Source organism: Hirundo rustica, chromosome 6, assembly GCF_015227805.2.
Source record: "Hirundo rustica isolate bHirRus1 chromosome 6, bHirRus1.pri.v3, whole genome shotgun sequence".
Lineage (NCBI taxonomy): Eukaryota > Metazoa > Chordata > Aves > Passeriformes > Hirundinidae > Hirundo > Hirundo rustica.
This window is the reverse complement of record NC_053455.1, coordinates 10,100,235-10,119,456: the sequence shown is the minus strand read 5'-3', so window position 1 is coordinate 10,119,456 and position 19,222 is coordinate 10,100,235. Positions and strand designations below refer to the sequence as shown.

The 19,222-nt window shown below is 44.5% G+C and overlaps 1 protein-coding gene and 1 non-coding gene across 4 annotated transcripts; both read left to right on the top strand.

Annotated features, from left to right (window-relative positions):
• The first annotated feature begins 7,725 nt into the window (after positions 1 to 7,725).
• Positions 7,726 to 15,391, top strand: EIF5 (eukaryotic translation initiation factor 5). Of its 3 annotated transcripts, XM_040068038.1 has the most exons (13): positions 7,818 to 7,912; positions 8,082 to 8,274; positions 9,587 to 9,780; positions 10,307 to 10,586; positions 10,803 to 10,884; positions 11,116 to 11,288; positions 11,625 to 11,736; positions 12,378 to 12,517; positions 13,014 to 13,172; positions 13,360 to 13,521; positions 13,769 to 13,933; positions 14,213 to 14,347; positions 14,993 to 15,391. In XM_040068038.1, exons 4-13 carry the CDS (start codon positions 10,515 to 10,517, stop codon positions 15,083 to 15,085), a joined length of 1,293 nt encoding a protein of 430 aa, XP_039923972.1. In that variant the 5' UTR covers positions 7,818 to 7,912; positions 8,082 to 8,274; positions 9,587 to 9,780; positions 10,307 to 10,514; the 3' UTR covers positions 15,086 to 15,391. The 3 variants fall into 3 exon arrangements, with proteins under 3 accessions (XP_039923970.1, XP_039923972.1, XP_039923971.1); XM_040068036.2 differs by lacking the exon at positions 9,587 to 9,780 and having other exon boundaries at positions 7,726 to 7,912; XM_040068037.1 differs by lacking the exon at positions 9,587 to 9,780 and having other exon boundaries at positions 7,904 to 8,274.
• On the top strand, positions 12,052 to 12,175 carry LOC120754827 (small nucleolar RNA SNORA28). The gene has a single exon (XR_005701590.1). It is a non-coding gene; the product is annotated as a small nucleolar RNA SNORA28 (small nucleolar RNA).
• Positions 15,392 to 19,222: the final 3,831 nt, after the last annotated feature.

Here is a 19,222-nt window from a genome sequence, read left to right as displayed (position 1 = left end):
TCAGTCCTCAGTTATGAAAGAGACTGCTGTGGGAATTCCATGGCTACTAACTCTCCTTTGCTTCATGTGTTCTCATTAGCAAGTCTTTGGAAGAATACTTTTGCACAGCCTTTTGTGCAGTATCCTTGTGCAGAGTTCACAGGTGTGGAGAGACAGACCTCCTCAACACTCATCATGTCTCCCAGAGATCTCTCAGGAGGTATACTGAATGTTAGAATCAGTATGGAAAACACAACACTATTTGCAGATCTGGAGCATGATAGGTAAACAGGCAAAAATCAGGTGAATCTGCCATAACCAAGGTCAGTTTAGTGCTGCCTTTAAGACCTTTGCTAGGGTAAAAGAAGACCTAAGTGAAGAGAGAAGATCTCACTCTATAGCAGGTTTGTACTGACTCTCAGGCAACCTGGCCCTCAGGTTGGGACTTGGCAGCCCACCACTACTTTGCCTGATTCCCTGCTGCTCCAGGATGTGAGTGAGCTGTGAGCAATCTGCCTGCAAACATCCCAGCATATGCCTCCTCAGCACCAGAGTTAGCACAGAGCTGGACAGGGTGCAGGGGACAAGCTGTTCACCCTTGTGCCCACCCTAATATTTTTCAGGGTGCAGAACTCAGTAGCTCAGGACTCTCTGCAAAGGATCTCAGTGCGGCTCCATCACATCTGTGAGAGAAGAAATTTCAGACTTCATCTGTATGACTCAGCTGTTTACTGTGAGCCTCTGTGGGAGCAGCAGCGGCACTGAGATTCACAATTCATTATCTATAAAACAAAAAGAAGTTTTATCAAATCTCTGCTAGTAAACATCCTTCAGAGCACATAGACCCCCACAGAGGCTTACCCTCAAAGCAGATAGACTAAATTATCAGAACCCCTTGTCACAGTACTTGTCTCAGTGCACCAGGGGGAAAAAAAGGCAAGGCGGAAAGTAAAAGCTTTCTTTAGCCACATTAGGTGCAACCAATCAAAAGAACTGGATAGCCATTTACAAAAAACAACCATTTATAAGCATGTGCCTTTGAAGACAGAAGTGTTATATCCATAAGCAGGGATATGTGCTCAACGCCATACCAGAAAAGTTGTCTAAGAAGTCATGTCTCTGAGTTAAGCTAGCACATTATCCACTGGTATAAAATGCTGCATCTCCACAGACATGAATGAGCTCACATGTATTCAAACAGGACCTTTGAGATCCCATTGGCACCCACACACCCTCCCTAGCTTCATGTAGAAGAGACTATTCATCCATCACCTGGTCATCCATTGATCTGCCAAATGTCTGTGCTGGATTCAGCTCAGGTAGAGTTAATTTTCTTCACAGGGGCTAGTACAAGGATATGTTTTAGAAACGAGAGGAGATGTGTATTTATTACACATTTCTGAATAAGTCATGCCAAATATCTAGGACAAACAATACATTAAGCCCTAAAGATCCCTTTGAAAGCTTTTTTTCTGCTAGAGGCAACAATGAAAAAGTAACATGATAGAAAGCGAACAGTAAATCATTCATGAGAATGATTAAAAACTGGCTGTGGGTGAGATGCAGCAAACAACACTGAAAACAGCCAGCATATTTTCTGAGTATCTCATCTTTTAGAGGTTGGAGTAGTTGCAATGAACTTCAGGAAGTCCTACTTTGTGTCATTTATTGCAAAGAAGACATAGATGATACAAAATCCAGGGAGAACAATACAACAACAAGTTGCAGCTTATTCAGATGTCTCATCAGGAACTGAAGCAAAATTGCAACCTTGCTTGAAATTACTTGTGCAAATAAGGCTTAAGAAAAAGGCATCATAAGGACACTGGTGAAACAAGTATAAATTAGGCTAAGTGCCAAATAAATCTTTATACATGTGATCTCACTTGCATGCACACAATCATTTCAGAATCCTAAAATCGTCTTCTGAAAGAACTAGTGTCAAAATATTCACAGCTACCACATAATGTAATTCAGTTGTGGGTGCCACAGCTTCCCAGATGAGCATGGTAGCCATAAATCATTTTATCATTAGCATTTATTTTAGACCCTTCAACTCTATGAAAAGAGCTGTTTCAGGAAATCTTATATCCCAAGATTATCTCAAGTAAAAAGCTCAAAAACAGCCAATGTGGGTAAGATGTTTTCTCTTCAAATAACACCCTTGAGCTTCAGGGAAAATTCACCCTACATTATGCCTTTGAGCCTTCACTGCCCAAACCGTGTGTCTTAAGACTTATGAAAAATTTATTTTGGAAACAATTCAAGGCAGTAAAATCCCTGTAAAAAGTTTTCCCTTCAGTGTCTTCGGGGTAATTCTCAAAACCAAAAGTCTACATTAGGTCAATAAAATCATGTTAGACTTTACAGTTAACACCGCGTTTGACCTGGATTCATATTCAAGGATACATTAAGCCTCATTTCTTAAACAAACAAAATTTATGCAGCGGTAGTGAGTGTGTTTGTGTGTGAATATGCACCTGCCTGTGTCTTCAGCACCATTTACCTGTTCCTGAACCCCCTGTGTAATTCCAAACACAGCAACATTCACAGGTAGAGTGAGACATTATTGTGCTTCAAGTCAGCTTTTATTAGGTGTCAAAGGATCCCCACCGGCCAAAACCAGACTTACAGCACTCTTGGAAACCATGTGCGTTATTAGCTATTTAATATTGCTACTAGTCTGTAGTACCCTAAGCATACATAACACTTGCAAACCATACATACATATGCAAACCATAGGACAAAATGTCTGCCTCTGTTTTCCTATTTAAGTACCAACCCCTGCTTTGTTTTGCAGTTTGACAAATAATTTACTTTAGTAATATAAATATTTGAGCTGCAAGCCACTAGAGCATTCAAAGCCTTTGGCACTGCATGGCAGTCATGTATTATTTGCTTCATTACAAAAGGTAATCCCTGTGTTTTTATTAAGGAGCTGGCACCAGCTGTACTCAAGCTGTTGGTTAAACATACCGAACAAGCAGCAAATTCTCTACTATGATGTACAAATTCAACATTATCCTCTAGGACCTGTAGTTCCCTTCAAAATACTTTCAACATTGCAAGAGAGGCAACTCTTTGGGATTTAAAATCAGATTTATGAGAAAAAAATAATTTCTCTGATGTTTCTGTCTGTTTCCAAATGCACAGCACTGCATTACCGGCCAAGCAGCGCCTTCAAAGATTTTGTTTTGGAGAACATAATTTTTCTCTTTGCCTTCAAAACTGGCTTTTCTTTTCCTTTCAGCACAAGCATGGGGGATGCCTTATCCTCTTCTTAGATCTGCCAGCAGAAGCACAGACTTAATCCCTACGTGGGATTCAATACTGCCTCCAAACCTCAGCTTGCCCAGCAATGCCCTTCTATTGTTCTACAGCAAAGAAACTCCTCCATGCTCAAATGGGCAGAAGAGATGAGCAGAACTTGCTGCACCCAGCAGTGCAGACCCTTAGAAACAAGATCAGCAGCCACATTCTGGCTCACAGGGGAAGGGCTGTGAGGCCACTTAAGATCCCCAGGGCATCCCCAGACTGGGAGGAGGTTTGGAGACAGGCTCTCTATACCAGCGGCTACCACACCTTTCCCTCAGGAAAAGTAGAAAGCCAAAAGGTAACTCTAAGTATTCATTACTCTTTTTTACTGTTTAGAATTAACATCTGCTGGGAAATCTATACCGATAATCACAGTATTGGTTGCCAGACTATCGGAAGCCAAAGAAGAAGGATGAAGGAGGATTAATCTGTGGAGCTGTTGACAAAGCACAACAGCTGCAGAGGGCCTGAGCGATTCTTTTAACAAAATGGAAATGCAAATTGCTAAAATGGTACTGGAAGAGAGGTTTAACTTAACTCACAGCCAGATCTTGATGTCTGAAGCTTGACTATGACAAGAAGCAGGGAAATGTAAATGCAGTGGTTACTAATGGGCATTATGAGCAGGCAGGTAGCTTTGACAGCATGTTCTCAGCTGGAAGCTCTATTCCCAGGGACTCCTTATCTTCCACATCCACTTCTTTCAGCAACCATATAAATGCAGCAGGCAGATTTGCCAACTACAGGCACTCAACTGCTGGATAATGGTAGCGGCTGCCAGTTAGGCCGGTAGCCAAAGCTGCTCCCTGGACAAACTGAGAAAACCCGGCTTCCCTGATTCCTATCACCAGCATTTCCACTTACTGCTGAGACACAGAGAGAAAAGATAAGTCTCCAAGGCAGGGACTTCACTGCTATCAAACACTGGTTTATATCTGCAGAGAAGGTGTTTTCCTCTCCTTACTGAGGTGATTCCCCTGTATAGACAGACATACACTGGAGGAGAAAGAGGGAGGGCACAGGGTACCTCACTGGTGACAAGACCAGATCTGGGGCAGAGCTCATGCTCTCAGCTGACACTGAGCGCTTTCAGGGTACTCAGACCCAGGCACTACCTGGGAGATTTTAACATTTCTGTATAGTAATAGAAGCAACAAAAATAACTACCATAAATAATGGTTGTATGTGTGTCTAACATCACACGCTTGGTCCCATATTTTTCTCTGTTTACTAATCCCTGAGCTACTAATAATAGCTAACAGGAATGATGGTGCTACAGAGCATGGAAAGAAAAGCTCTTCACAAAGTGAACCTCCCTAAGATGGCCAGTGAGATGCCGGACAGAAATGACTATGAAGCTCCTGAACAGTAAAATCAGAATTAACCTCTGCCCTTGTGACTGATCAATGTCTAGTGTCAATCCCGATGGATTTCGGACCCACCCTTCCCTAAAGGTTACCTATTCCAATGTGACATGTAAATAATTAATCTTTCTCTACACATTGCCGAGATATGAAGAAGAAAGGCTGTTGCTATTCCACGCAACTATAGATAAGCTTAGCCCTCCTTCCATCTCCTGAAATTACAGCCAAAGCCCTGAGGACCGCACAAGGAGGAATCCCTTACTCAGGTGCTAATGTTCCTGCCTGCACGGGAGGAAGTAAGAGCTCTGGCCCAGCCACTGGGAGATAACACACACAGCAGAGACAAAACATTCTTCAAGGCCAAGGCTGCCAAGAGGGCACTGAATTAGGGTTACATTTGCAGCCAGCTGCACAACTGACAGAGGACAAACTCACTGAATAAACCACAGAAGAACATCAAGTTGCCAATCAGGGATTAAAAGGACACATTCTAACTGTTCACATTACAAACCAAATAGTGAACATTTTAAATATGTTAAGAATTTCAACAGAGTTTTGATTTTGCTTCATTGTCACAGTCGTTGACTCTCGGTTATTTCTAATAAAAACTGGCTAAGGCAACACAGAGCAAACTCAGTTTGTTCAAGGCTGAACTCAGCAATAATAAAGCATTTCTGTGGTAAGTAAATGAACCCTAAATTCAACTGTGGAAAATTTCCTATTCTTAGACATGAAACCATTTGCAAAACTTGACTTACTAATGTCATTTAAAATGTTGTACCTACAAAAGTATGTGTAAAACCTACATAGTTTCTGTCAATAAAATGCAAAGTACACAAGCAGTCTGTATTATGAAGGTCACACAAGCAAAGTGGACTATCAACTTCAGGATTAATGAAATTGTGACATTTTAAAGTGGGAGGAGAGAAAATATTTTTCTGTCTTGTCCATACCATGAAATGTTAAAATGAATAAACTGTAAATATTAAGATTCGGGGGGGGGGGAAAAAAATTGGGATCCAGCATTTAATAGTAATTAATTATTAATTTTCTGCTGAGGAAAAAAACAACAACTAGGCACCATGTAGTCAATAATCCACAATTTTAGTCTGATTTGCATAATACAGGAGAATGTCATGTGACTTCACCTGGATGAGACATGATTTTTGCAGAAGAAACACCATCTTAAAAGCTACTTCTTTAATTTTTGTCAATTTATATAGTATATTTAAAACTATCTTTCTTTATGCTATTAATCGTTTCACTATTTCAGAGTTACTCCTAATGTCAAATAGCACCAAATCCAGAGTCTCTTTCCCAGCCCCTCACTTCTAATTTATTAACCCCCTAGGTGTTCTAACGCCGAGCTAAAGCCTCAGACAAGAGGCATTTAGCAAGTTCCATGTGCCACATAGTTTCACAGCAAAGGATTTCCTGCTGTGCTTTTCTCACCTCCCACTTTTTTATGACTTTTTTCCCTGGTGGTAACTGCCAAGCCTCACATACTTTGGCGATGCTTCCTTATTTTGCCCTGACACTCTCTCTCATTTCAGAAAGTGTTGCTGTGTATCTATCAAGGAGACATTTAACATACCCTGAAGATTTTTTACCTTTTTCAAATGCTGATAGTGAAGTGCAAGACAAACTTACATGATGGACCCTCCATCCCTGGAAGTGTCCAAGGCCAGGATGTGGCTAGTCTGGTGGAAGGTGTCCCTGCCCATGGTGAGGGGTTAGAGCTAGATGATCTTTAAGGTCCCTTCCAACCCAAACCATTCCATGATGCTTTACAGAATAGTGTCCCGGCTAGAAAGACCAGCTATTCCATATACTGAAAGGAGACACGTAGCAAGGGCAGCTGCCACAATGAGGGTTTTGATAGAAAGTACTAAGATGTGCTTAACATGTATCTCTGGTTGCTCGAGCTGAGGAAACGAGATTTTTCATTGTTGCTGTGTGCTACTGGAAGTGGCAGTAGCCCTGTTTCTGTGACTTCTAAGAAAACCTCATTTATCAGGCACCTTCCTGAGTGTAGTTCTACATATCAGACCACAAATGTTCAATAACTACTTCACTGCTCAACAGGAGGGATGTCTCCTTGGACCACACCAATGTGATATCACATTGTGATATCTGTGTGTCAAAACTAACTTCAGGCAGGAAGAGACTTAGAGTATATAGCATTATTTAATGTCACTACTAGATTTATTGTCGCTCCCCCTCTTTTCCTCTATACTCCCACAGAGCCATTGAGAAGCTTTACAACATTACTGAGTAAGAAAGTGACAGGAACTGAGGAGCATTGCTCTGCTGGGGAGTGTTTATAGGTGTAAGAGAGCTGGTTACCCGCTCAATTCATAAAGTCAAGAGAAAGTTCTTTGCCACTTGAACATTACTGGCACTCTAAAATACCCAAAACATGCAATTCCTGTGATACTGGAGGAGTGTAAATGGAAGAAGGTGGGAATGAACAAGTCACAGGGAAGAAAGGATGTAAGTTTTCTGCTTTTTACGTGAAAATAAATCCAGGCACACATTTCATTCCGGGTTCCAATTCAGCTACGTAGGACTGGCAGCATTTTCCACTAAGAACAGGCTACACGCGTAAGACACTTGGGTCATCCTTTATAAGGCAGCTCCGGCGCCCAGAGCCTCCCAACGCTGAGCCTTTATGACTCTGGAGTTAAATAACAGGCTCTTTCCCACAGCCCGAAAGCCGGCTTTGCCGGAAAAACGCAACTTATTCAGCAACTTAATTGCTTTAAATTACTTGTATTATTACTTGTAACATAGTTGCTGAGACGTCAAGCACTGGGTCACTGCCCTCCCGGGAGTAGCTCGCCACCCCCGGGGCAGGGTCTGGGCACACTGGGCAGGACGGAAGGGCCCGGAGGGGCCGGGAGAAGCCGGGAGCGCCCTCAGCCCCCGCCAACCCCTCAGCCCCCGCCTCAGCCCCGCCGCACCGGCCAGGCCCGCGCAGCACCGGCCCCCCGCCCCGCGCTCTCTCGCGAGACTCTGTCGCTGTAGACGCGATGTCCTTTGGGGCACCGGCGGGGGGAGGGCACGTGGGAGGGAGGCAAAGCCTTGATTGATGGTGGCTTTCGCCAATAGGTGAGAGGAGCGGCAGGGTTTTAGCCAATAGCTTCGCCGCGGGGTGAGCGGCGAGCCAATAGCGATGGTGGGGGGCGGGGCTCACCGCTGGCTGATTGATCCCAGCTCTGGCGTTGTTCAGTTGGAGCGAGAACATTCTAGAGGTGAGTACGGGGCAGCCATTGCCGGGTCCCGTCCGCCGGCCCCTCCTGCTTCAGCTGCGCGCTTCTCGCCGCCTCTCCCTCCCCCCTTCCCTCTTCTTCCCCCCCTCCTCCTCCCTCTCCCTCACAGGTGCTGCCGCTAACGATGCTCCTGATTGTGTCTTGCCCGCAGATTGCCCGGCACCGCTCTCCCTGGTGATACCGCCCGCTCCAGGACGCCGGGACCCGGAGGCTGCGGCGTCCGCCTCCGCCTCCCTCTCCGTCTGGATATAAGCGCCCCCTCGGCCGTGTTCTCCTCTCACAATCGGCTTCGTCGCAGCCCGGGGCGAGCAGCGTTGGGTTTATGTCTTTATTGGACGAAAACGGTGAGTATTAGTAGTGGACTGGGGCGGATGAAGGCAGCGAGGTGAGGGCGGGGGAGGCGGGCGAGCAGTTTGGGCTGGGGCCTCAGGCCGTCGGTAAACGGCGGGTATTTGCAGAGGTTTTGTGTAACGAAGCGTCCGGGACTTTGACGGGAGAGGGAAGAGAGGTAATGCGGGGGGGAAGGGAAACAAGCAACATAAAAAGGCACAACAAAATTCAAGTCTAAAAGCCCTAGATCTTCAGCTGTGGGGTTATTGTTTGTGTTCGGAGCGCGGCGGGGCTTCCTTTTATATTTTAAGTTATTTATTTATATTCGTTTCGCCGCCGCCATGCGACGAGACAAGATGGCGGCGGCGGGGCCGTGGCTCCCGCGCTGTGGCCGGGGGGGGGCAGTGGCGCAGTTCCCACCGGGCGCGGGGGGGGGCGCTCAGCGCTCAGCCCCCGCTCCCGAGGGGCGGCCCCGGGGGGCGCTCGGGGGGCGGCCCGGGCGGTGGGGGGGCGGCGGAGCTCCCCCGTCCCGCGGCGCATGCGCGGCCGGCGGTGACTCCCCCGTGGCTCCCGGCGCTGACTCAGGGCTTAATTGCTGCATTTATGACTCACCGCGAGCGGGGCGGGGACGCGGCGCTGTGCGGCAGGGAGTCGGTCTGCCGTCCCGCTCTTTCTTCCGTGCGCGGCGTATTGCGGGGGGAGGCGCTTGGGATGAGGTGTCGTAGGGACCAGGAGAGGGAGCTTCAGCCTGCAGCAGACAAATGCTGCGCTCTGGAGGGAGGGAAAAACGGCACGCTCCGTCTGGGAACTCGGTCACCGAGAGAGCTGCTTCCTCACCACTTCTGCAAACGCGTGGTCAGGTTACGTGGTGGCTCTTTTTAGACATCCTGGGGAGGGAAATGGTGTGTTTAAAACAGTCTGCCGTGTACTTTTTGCTGAGGAAGGGTAAAATTGTATCAGGGCTAATAAAAACGCAAGGTGCGTACAAGTCTGTGTTCTTATTGTGTAAAGAAGTTGTAAGCCTGACCAGAAGGACTCGGATCGTGTTGCACCATAGGCACGCTCTTACGCGTAAATACTGAGAACGCTTTTTTAACGTGTCAACACATTAACTTCTGTCATTAGTGATAACAACATGATGACGTGTCAGAATAGCCATGCTCTGTAGTCAGGGTTGCCTGTGTAGTCAACCAGTTGTGGCTTAAGTACTCTTAGATCTGATTATAGAGGCACGTGTTAATTTAAATATGTAAATACTGCTCAAGGCAACGTTAATAATAGGATTCATCCTCCTTCCCCTTCCTCCCCCTCCTCCCTTCCCCCAAGAAAAAAATCAACTGGAAAAGCTGCTGCACTGCTCTGTACCTCTGCATTGCTAGGCTTTCTACAGTGAAGCAACTTCTGTCAGACTTTATCAGGCTTATTGTTAAGTCAGAACTCAACAGAAGCTGCTATGAGAATCCATAAGTGAGAGAGAATTACGTAATTTTCAACTCTTTTCCACTCCGATCCAAAAACTGGTAAGCCACGTAAAAACTATGTTGGGCTACAGATTGTTGCTGCTTCATCTTACTTACATTTCTCAACATTTTGGCAAACTTCAGTTTCTGTAATAGGTTCATGCTATGGTGTGGAGTTTGAAATGGATTTCCAAATCTTTCTCCTGATTTCCCGTGCCCTTCAGCCTGAAACCATATCACATGACCCTTATGGTGCAAGTCACTGGTCTGCATAAAAAATCAGTGTGCCCTTCCTTAGTGATCCCAGAACTCCTGCTGGAGATAATTGTATAAAAAAGTAGTTGTAAGCTGTTCAGTTTTAGGGTAGTAATAGAGGGTGGAAAGCTTTGTGGTGCAGTTAAAGTTCTTTAGCAGTACAAGCCAAGGCTGGACTTCAGTTCCATAGGTTGAAGAAAGCCGTAGCATAACAAATGTACTTTTCCCTTTTTCTCACCCTAGATATAATCCCTTATATAGCTTTTAGCAGGAGTGCATTGATGTACATTAAGCTAAACTTAATTTTTCTTCTTTTTTTTAACTCTTGCAGAGCTGTTGCGCAGCCACTGGTACCTGTATTGGGGAAACATAGCATACAAGCAAGAACCTTACAGCCTCAGTGGCGAAAATTTTTTCATGTCAGAGACCGAGAACTCTTGCAGTCGTTTATGTCATCCCGTCTTCTCCAGACAGAAGATACCAAAAAACTGCAATCAAAGATCTCTTCATCTTATTGATAAAGCTACTAATAAGGCAAAATGTCTGTCAACGTCAACCGCAGTGTTTCAGATCAGTTCTATCGCTACAAAATGCCCCGTCTGATTGCCAAGGTAATTTCCTCAGCAGCTGTAAGCAGGGAGTGCTCTCCCGGGCAGGGAAAGAGGTCAGGATAACGCTTGGCCGCTCCTTCGGTCCACACTAAGTGTGCTTTGGTGTGGGAAGGAGATGCACTTCAAAGCAGAATTTTGGTGTAGTGAAATGGGAAGTGCGGACTGGGTTTGGCTGTTGTAAGCGTTTAACCTTGAAACATTGTTTGTTTTCTTTAGGTGGAGGGCAAAGGAAATGGAATAAAGACGGTTATAGTCAACATGGTTGACGTTGCAAAGGCGCTTAATCGGCCTCCAACGTGTAAGTAGTAGTGTGGAATGACACAGCGTCTTTTAATGCTTTTGTGTTTGAAGTGGTAGTGTTAATTAGCTAATAAAGCATTACTACTGTTCCTTAAAGATTTGTGAGAAGATTAGGGGATTATCTCAGGATTAAATAATGGACAAAAAGAAACAGTAGCCTATTTACTCACTGTTTAAGAATCAAAACAAAGTTATGAATGTGGTAGTAGCTCTAATTCTTCCTTTACAGATCCTACCAAATTTTTTGGTTGTGAGCTGGGAGCACAGACCCAGTTTGATGTTAAGAATGACCGTTACATTGTCAATGGATCTCATGAGGCGAATAAGCTGCAAGACATGTTGGATGGATTCATTAAAAAATTTGTTCTCTGTCCTGAGTGTGAGAATCCTGAAACTGATCTGGTGAGTGCTCTCTGTGTGCATTAACAGTTACCCTGTGGAAACACTGTATTAGGTGTTCGTGGAAGTGGTGCAAAGTTTTAAGCAGACTTGAGTATCTAGGAACAGGAAATCAGGTACACATTCTTGCACACTTTGGAAAGGCTTTACATCTCCAACAGTTCATAACTTTTGAGATAAATTGCTACTTCTAAACTTTAGTAAACTTTAGAGGGTGATACAAAGTATTTAAACCTCCACCTTAATCATTTGGAGATGGTAGAGTAGACATCAGGTTTAGGCTTTAATGGAGTTTTTGTGTAAGTGGTAAATTAACTGGAGGTTGTTCTCTCTTAACAGCATGTCAATCCTAAGAAACAAACTATAGGTAACTCTTGCAAAGCCTGTGGCTATCGAGGCATGCTTGACACAAACCATAAACTCTGCACGTTCATTCTCAAAAACCCACCTGGTAAGTGCCTTTCCTTACTTCCAGGGATAAAGAGAATTTCTGTATTAGTGGTGCTATTAAAGTAGAGAAACAAATAGCTCACATCTAATGGAGATGTAAAATGGCACCAGCATACTCCTAGAATATGTTTGGGGATCAAGATGCAGGAGCTGTTCTGGTAATGTCCTTTCTTGCAAAGTGTCCTTCCCAAGTAGAGCTATTAGTTAAAAGCTAAATTTGCCTGTGCAGGACAAAACTTGGAAGGAAGGAAGCCAGTTAGCAGTAGCTCATGACAGTAGGAAGTAAAAACTAGAAAACACAAACTATAATCTGTGCAAGCAACACTCTGTAGTAAGCATCTAATTGCCTGCTGCAATTTAAGCTTGCTAGAATAGAAAAGTCTAACCTATTCCAGGGGTCTCTGCTTTGTGAGGTCACCTGTTATATAGACTTGGACAATCTTGGTGACAAAGAAGACTTGGACTGCAGCTGGGAGTTTGCCCACCAAATGTACATCTTCCCTCAGTGTTTTTTGGGGATGGGTACTACCCATAACTTGCAACTAATGAAGGCATCCAAACCCACTTGGGGATTTGGCAAAGGTGCAGGAACTTCTTAGTTTGCTCTAGTTCATAGAACAAAACATTAAAATTCACTTGCAGAAAGTGGTGACACTGGTACAGGAAAGAAAGAAAAGGAGAAGAAGAACAGAAAAGGCAAGGACAAAGAGAATGGTTCTGTGTCCAGCAATGAGACACTTCCACCCCCACCACCAGAGGAGATTACTCCTCCACAGGTTGTGGTAAGTAGAAGGGAAGGTGGGGAGATAAGGGTGTGTGGTGTGTTGCTCAGATTTAAACCTTTGAATTCACTGGCATTCCTTGCTGGTCAACATTGCGCCTAAAGGTCTTACTGTGTCCAGAACTTAATGCTGGAATAGAAGAGTCCCTGATTTTTCTCTATAGCAGCTTTATCAGCTCATCAGTACCAGCATTTGTGCTCCTTGCTAAGTGAAAGCTGTCTGTCCTTTATTACTCCTTTTCAGGCACCTGAATTGTCTCCTGTGTACTAGGTAGAGTGGTAAAACTGCAGTTCAAGTAGCTCTACAGATGGCTGTAGAATTAAGTCCAGCTTCCATTACTTGACTTTCTCCGTGATCTTTGACTTGGCTATTTGTACTATGAACACTTCTTTAGTTTTAGAAAAATGCTGTCAAGTCTGTATCGTTTCTATTTTCATGTAATGCTAAGCCTGCAGTAATAATTGTATGGATCTCTTATTTTTGTTTTGTATTATAGGAGGAGGAGGATGATGATGACTGGGGTGAGGACACAACAGAAGAAGCTCAGAGGCGTAGAATGGATGAAATCAGTGACCATGCGAAGAACCTCACACTTAGTGAAGACCTGGAAAGGACTATAGAGGAGAGAGTCAACTTACTATTTGATTTTGTAAAGGTAACTCTTCTCTGGTTGGTGGCTTGATGTAATTGTACACAGTGTTTGTAAGGAAACGAAGGGGAACTTGCTCAGGCTTCTGCAGAGTACTGGTTCTGGCAGTGGTGGGAAGGGATGACTGCAAAGAGCATTAATGCAGACCTCAAGTGGCATTAAGATGTTTCTCTCTCTACCTGTTTCCTTGTAGAAAAAGAAGGAAGAAGGTGTCATCGATACTTCTGACAAAGACATTGTAGCAGAAGCAGAGAGACTGGATGTAAAGGCTATGGGCCCGCTTGTTCTCACCGAAGTCCTTTTTGACGAAAAGATTCGTGAACAAATCAGAAAATACAGACGTCACTTCCTTCGTGTAAGCTATCTCTTCTGCGCTCATCATGACAACTGTTTGGAGTTTTTTGTAGCAGTTGTTGGGTACTATGGGGAAGGACTTATTGTAGTGTTTTATTTCTGAACTTCCCCTTAGCTAGGGGGAATTGCTGGGAAGGATAGCATGAATTATTGTAAATTTGTAATCTCATAGAGTTGCTTCCTCTATTCAGTCTGGAGAGAGGGTAAAAAAGCTCATTCAATCACTTTGGCTTCTATCTCAATTCTAGTTCTGCCACAACAACAAAAAAGCTCAGAGGTACCTTCTCCATGGCTTCGAGTGTGTGGTAGCTATGCATCAGGCTCAGCTTATTTCAAAAATACCACATATTTTGAAGGAAATGTATGATGCAGATCTTCTGGAAGAAGAAGTCATCCTTGGCTGGGCAGAAAAGGTAAAGGGCAGTATGTAATGTACTGTAGCAATTAAATATCTGAAGGTAGCTGTCCTGGGGTGATTTTATGATGCTTGTATCCCAAATATTTTCTTCCCAAATTTGCTCTAAACCACAACAGTCACCTATTGCGTCTGGGTTCTCCATTGTTTAGTTTGTGCAGCAAGAATCCTCCTTCAGAAAAATGGGCTGTGGGTGAGATTAGAGTTCCAGTTTAGGCACTATTTGGGTACAATCTGGTGTAAACCCTTCAGTGTTCACACAAAGTCTGTTTTTCAGGCCTCAAAGAAATATGTTTCAAAGGAGCTTGCCAAAGAAATCCGTGTCAAAGCAGAACCATTTATTAAATGGCTAAAGGAAGCTGAAGAAGAATCTTCTGGTAATGAAGAAGAGGATGAAGATGAAAACATAGAGGTAGGAAAGGCTCATTTGCTGTCAGCAGCTCCAAGGCTGCGCTGTTCCTGCATGCTTAAATCTTGTAACCTTGTCCGAGTGCCCTCTGAAATGGATACTTGCGGTATTACTGTGCCTGTTGGGAACAGGAGGAACACTCTTATTTGCAATGCTTGAAGTGTTGCTAATTGCTGTCAGATGTCTACACAAGATCACTGTAGTGCAATTGCACCTGGGTAGCCCAGGACTGTACCATTCTAGGGACAGTCTCATGCACAGTAGCAGCTCGTGTGGTGCAAGGTTGACAGGAGGCAGCAGACATCGTGTCCCATGTTGTAGAAGAGTTAGTGGAGGTGTGTTTGTTAAATAAGCTGATGAAGGAATAGCTGACCATTTTCCTCACATTTGAGGCCTAGGTAAAATCTGTTGGTTACACTCCAGCTGGCTGTGGCTGGGAGTGTTTTTACACAGGGATTGGTTGGTTGTTCTCCCAGTATTGTGTTATTCTGCTCCTGACTAGGAGGTGCTGCTTCCTCCAGCTGCACTGCACACCTGCCTTACAGAGCAGGGGTTCGTGGCCATGCTGGCAGGGTGGTTGGGTGTTGAATTACCCAGTGCTTATGGCAGTAGGATGCTGTAGTTAAAGGAAGTGTCTTGTCTCCACAGGTGGTATACTCCACAACTGCCAGTGTACCTAAGGTTGAAACTGTGAAGCCTGCAAACAATAAAGATGACGATATCGATATCGATGCCATTTAAAGCGATGCGACATAGCTTCCAGCATAGTAATGCAAACTTCTCTGCATTTTCTGCCAGAAGTGTGACTTGTATGTGCACAAGCTGAAATGGCTTAACATCCTGCTACTTTGTACTCTAAAATGTATCTTTTTACTGTGACTGGTCTTGTGTAACTAAGCCTAATACCAAGGAAGTCAGCACGTCGGTGAACTGATCTAGTTTGCAACTGGCATGTTCTATTTTGTTTTTCTAACTTGTGTTGGACACATACTTGGAGCACATTTATACAGTTGTGGAAATAAAGGATTTGGTTTTGGTCAATCTTCATTTGTGACTCAACCCCCTTATTGCTTTTCCAAGTAAGTATTTACACAGCTCAATGAAATTTGCAAAGCTGATCGCACAATGACAATTTCTTAAATGAAACAAAAAAACCCTCCATGTTAACCCTAAATACTGCCAACAGTGGAAATCTGAAACCTGGGCAAGAAGAAATGTTGGGTAATCAACAGTGTGCAGCTGCCAACTTCTTGAAAGAGGACAGCTGTCTGTATTCCAATCTTTGGAGGCTTGGAGTTTTTTTTAAACAAACTTAGGTTGGTAATCACAGCACGAGTCGGGTTTTGGTTTGGGTTTTTTCCTTTCCTGTGCTTTTCAACAGCTCCAAATCCAGGATTAAAGCTGCAGGAGCTTTTACTGCTGCAGTTGGTGTGTGCTGCCCCTGAGGAGCTGGCTGATGCCATGGGCCCAGCTGTGTGGTGTCCAGCTCCAGCCTCAGTTTGGGGAGGGAGGGGCAGAGGGGATCTGGCACCTTGTGTGTAGAATTCCCCAAAGTTCACCTGCTTATCTTTGGAAGTGAGTGTGCTAAATGCTAGGGTTGAGAAATAAGATTCCTTGAGAAACAGGATAAATAAAAATCTGGTCCATTAAAATCAGGAACCTTGTATGACATGGTGTGTGAAAGGTTTTAGCCAGGTGGGAGTTAAGTGTGAGTGTTTTGTTGCCCTTCACAGCTGCCTGCCAAGAAAATTGAGATTTGGGTTTTCTTGTTGGATTCAGTATGAAGTTCTGAGAGATAAAGGCTGCCATCCTTGGTGAGCTGCTTTTTCTCGTCAGGCAGAACTTGGACAAAAGCAAAGATTGTGTTTGGATAATTACAGCCTTGAGCTGCAGGTTTGGTTCTGCAGCATCTTGTGTTGCAGGTGGCGCAAGCAGCTGTGGCAGACAGCACTAGAACAATGGGGTAAAGCCATGGAGCATTTCCAAGTGCCCTTTTGTCTTACATGGATTATTATTGCTGTAACACAAACCCACGATTTTTAATTTAGAGTCAGGTTTATTCCTGGTTTCTTTTGTCTAAAGAAAATCTGTTCTCCATCGGGTTTAAAATGGCTGTATTTTCAAAGTGTCCACTTTCTTGCATGTTTGGGAACCTGGAAGATGGATTACTAATCCCTGTGTACACCTCAGGCAGACGTCTGTTCCTCCTGGTGCAGGCACATGCCTCCCTTTGTGACTGCTGTGAGCACACCCTGATAAGTGTTACTCTTGTGACCAGAAGGTTTCTGTCTGAAGTACATTTTTTGTGGTGTTGGCTGCTGCAGCTGGTGACACCAGTAAAGTACTGTTTCAGGGGTGGTCAGTCCCATTTCAGGACAGACTTGATGGCAAATACAGGCTGCCAGCAATAGGGATAATCTCTGGGTGTTTGATTTTCCCCCCAGGATGTAAAGACTAGCAAGACATACCTGTCCCTTTCTGCAGGGAAACTAGAAAATAAATCCACCCCAAAAAAAGTTTTAAATTGGGTCAGTGAAGTGCTGCTGTCATACCAAAGCTAGAGGATGGTAGATTTGGTGTAAAACATGGTGGGAGCATGCAGGGAAGAGTTTTTGTCTGTAGTAGCCCACAGGTGGATCAGAATGTATCACAAAAGGGTAATTTCAGTCATGGTGGAAGCTTCTAGAAGTGCTAAGGCTGCCCTGTGGAATTCCTGGTGCTGAGTTACACTTCTGACCCTGTTTTCACATTCATGTTGCTGTTTCTGTCTCAGATTATTAACCAATGATTCCACCAGCTCATAAAAATTGTGTGACTATTTCTTTAGGGAATGAGTCTGACTTAAAAGTTTTGTGAGTCTTTGAATGTATTGCCTCTGCTGTATGGTTAAAAATAATGAGTACATCTTCAAAAGGCACCTTGGAGTTCAGATAAAATCTACTCCAAGCTTCAAAGGTAGACTTCTGGCACCTAGGAAGGAAACAGTCTTGGGTGATTGCCCTCACTTGGTGCTGTGCCTTGTCTCTGCTAGAAAACCTCAGTGTGAACACTGCCCTTGGGCAGGTGCAGGCTCCCGTGGCAGGTCTTGTCTCATTGGCCTCGGCTTTACAAACTCCCATCTCCTCGCAGGAGCCTAAGATTGGGAGCTTTGCTGCAGCTTGGCAGCCTCTGGCAGCGGCTTCTCTTCATCCTGCATGACAAGGAGGTGCTCAGCTGCCAGCTCTGCTTGGGGCTCAGCAGCCTTAGCCGGGTTTGAAATTCTGACTCTTGTTGTGCATGTAAGAAGGAAAATTGCCTGGTTTTACTTTGATCCATTAGAAGCTACAAGTTGTCACTAGAGGCTGGTGCCTTCTCAGCTGGATCTGGTTGGACGTGTATTAGATAAAAGTCTGCGCTTTGCTCCTGAACATGCACAGCTTGGGCTTGTAATGAGGCAAGGACTAAAGGTGGGAAAAGTGATTTGAAGGGATGGCAGTAGGCACAGAAATGTGCTCAATTCTTTTGTTTTACCTTGCTGTGGTAACGGCTTCCCTTGCCAGTGCTGTGGTGCTCCCCCAGAGGTCACCTCTGCCCGGCTGCCTTGCAAGAGGCATTATCACAAGGCTGTCATTCCTCCCCTCTAAGATCTGTTCCTCGGGGTGAGAGGCTTGCCAAAAGATCCCAATCTCCACCCAAATCAAACAGCTTGGTTGATTTGTTGTTGTCCAGATGTACCACGGAGTTTAAAAAGTTGATTTATAATAAATAATGCTTAGCATGTGGGTGTCTTCCAGTAGTGCAAGTTCTGAACATTGCTGTTTGAAACAGAGAGGTACTGCTCTGAAAAGTAGTTAATGTAGCTATCTGTAATGAATGTCTTTTCATTTGAGGGCTGCTACAAAGTTGTAATGAAGATCCCAGGACCTCTGCGCTCCCAGTGAAAGCAGTGAACAGAAATGGCAAGGAGAGGTGGAACAAAAGTAGCTGACCCCCATTAGTCTTTCCAAACTGTGTTCTCAAACTAATTAGTCCCGAAGAGCCTCAGAGGCTGTTGCTCAGGATTGCCTCCTTGGCATGTGGCAGCACCACTGCACTGTGACGTTCTGTAACAGAAAACCCAGAGGTAAAGGAAAGAGAGTAAAAAAAAAAAAAAAAAAAAGGCAGCTTTAAAACAATGCTGTTTTAAGCCTTATCTGTGAAACACTGTGTGGTTAAATTTCATCTTAAGGTTTATAAAGTTGTTGATGCCGTTGGGATTACTTACATGCTTGACAGGCTGCTGTGGTTTTCATTTTGGAGATGATCATCGTGCTGCCACAGAGGTGTCAGAATCTGTCTCCTGACCTGGAATTGCTGAGGAGATGTTCTGGGCCACTGAGGAAGCAGCTTTCCCAGGATGTCACTTCCTGCCCTAGTGCAGACCAGCACCAGGGTATCTCCACAGCTTCCTTGGAGCTGCTGCTGCTGACATCCATCAAGGGCATGGCCCCAGCGCCCAGGTGATGCTGCTTTTATTCAGTAAAATTCTAAAACTCTTCAGTTTCTTTCAGAGCAAAACCAAAAAACATCTTCAATAGTTTGGGTTAGGAACCTAAGAAACAGATTCACTCAATCTCTGTCAGTAAGCAGAGGGAACTCTTCTTCCTGTTGTAATTAGTGTCAGGGAATTCTAAATGAATTCTAAACCATCTTTTCTGCACATCAGTTTTTCTACTTGTGTGTGCTTCACAGTCATTGGTTACTCAATAGTTAGGGCTCTTTAAGCTTTTTGTTGTGGCTAAATCACCAGTCCTGGGTGTCCTGTGGATGGGATGGCATTAGCTTCCAGGGCTGGCCACACAGATCAGCTGTGACAGCACAGGTTTGGAGTGAAGCCAGGCAGCTGGGTCAGTAAGGCAA

Excerpts from the sequence above, each read along its gene's own strand:
- EIF5 (XM_040068036.2), top strand. The coding sequence starts at position 10,515 with ATGTCTGTCAACGTCAACCGCAGTGTTTCAGATCAGTTCTATCGCTAC. Across the intron at positions 11,289-11,624 it reads AGAATCCTGAAACTGATCTG|CATGTCAATCCTAAGAAACA; the intron begins GTGAGTGCTCTC and ends CTCTCTTAACAG. Across the intron at positions 11,737-12,377 it reads CATTCTCAAAAACCCACCTG|AAAGTGGTGACACTGGTACA; the intron begins GTAAGTGCCTTT and ends ATTCACTTGCAG.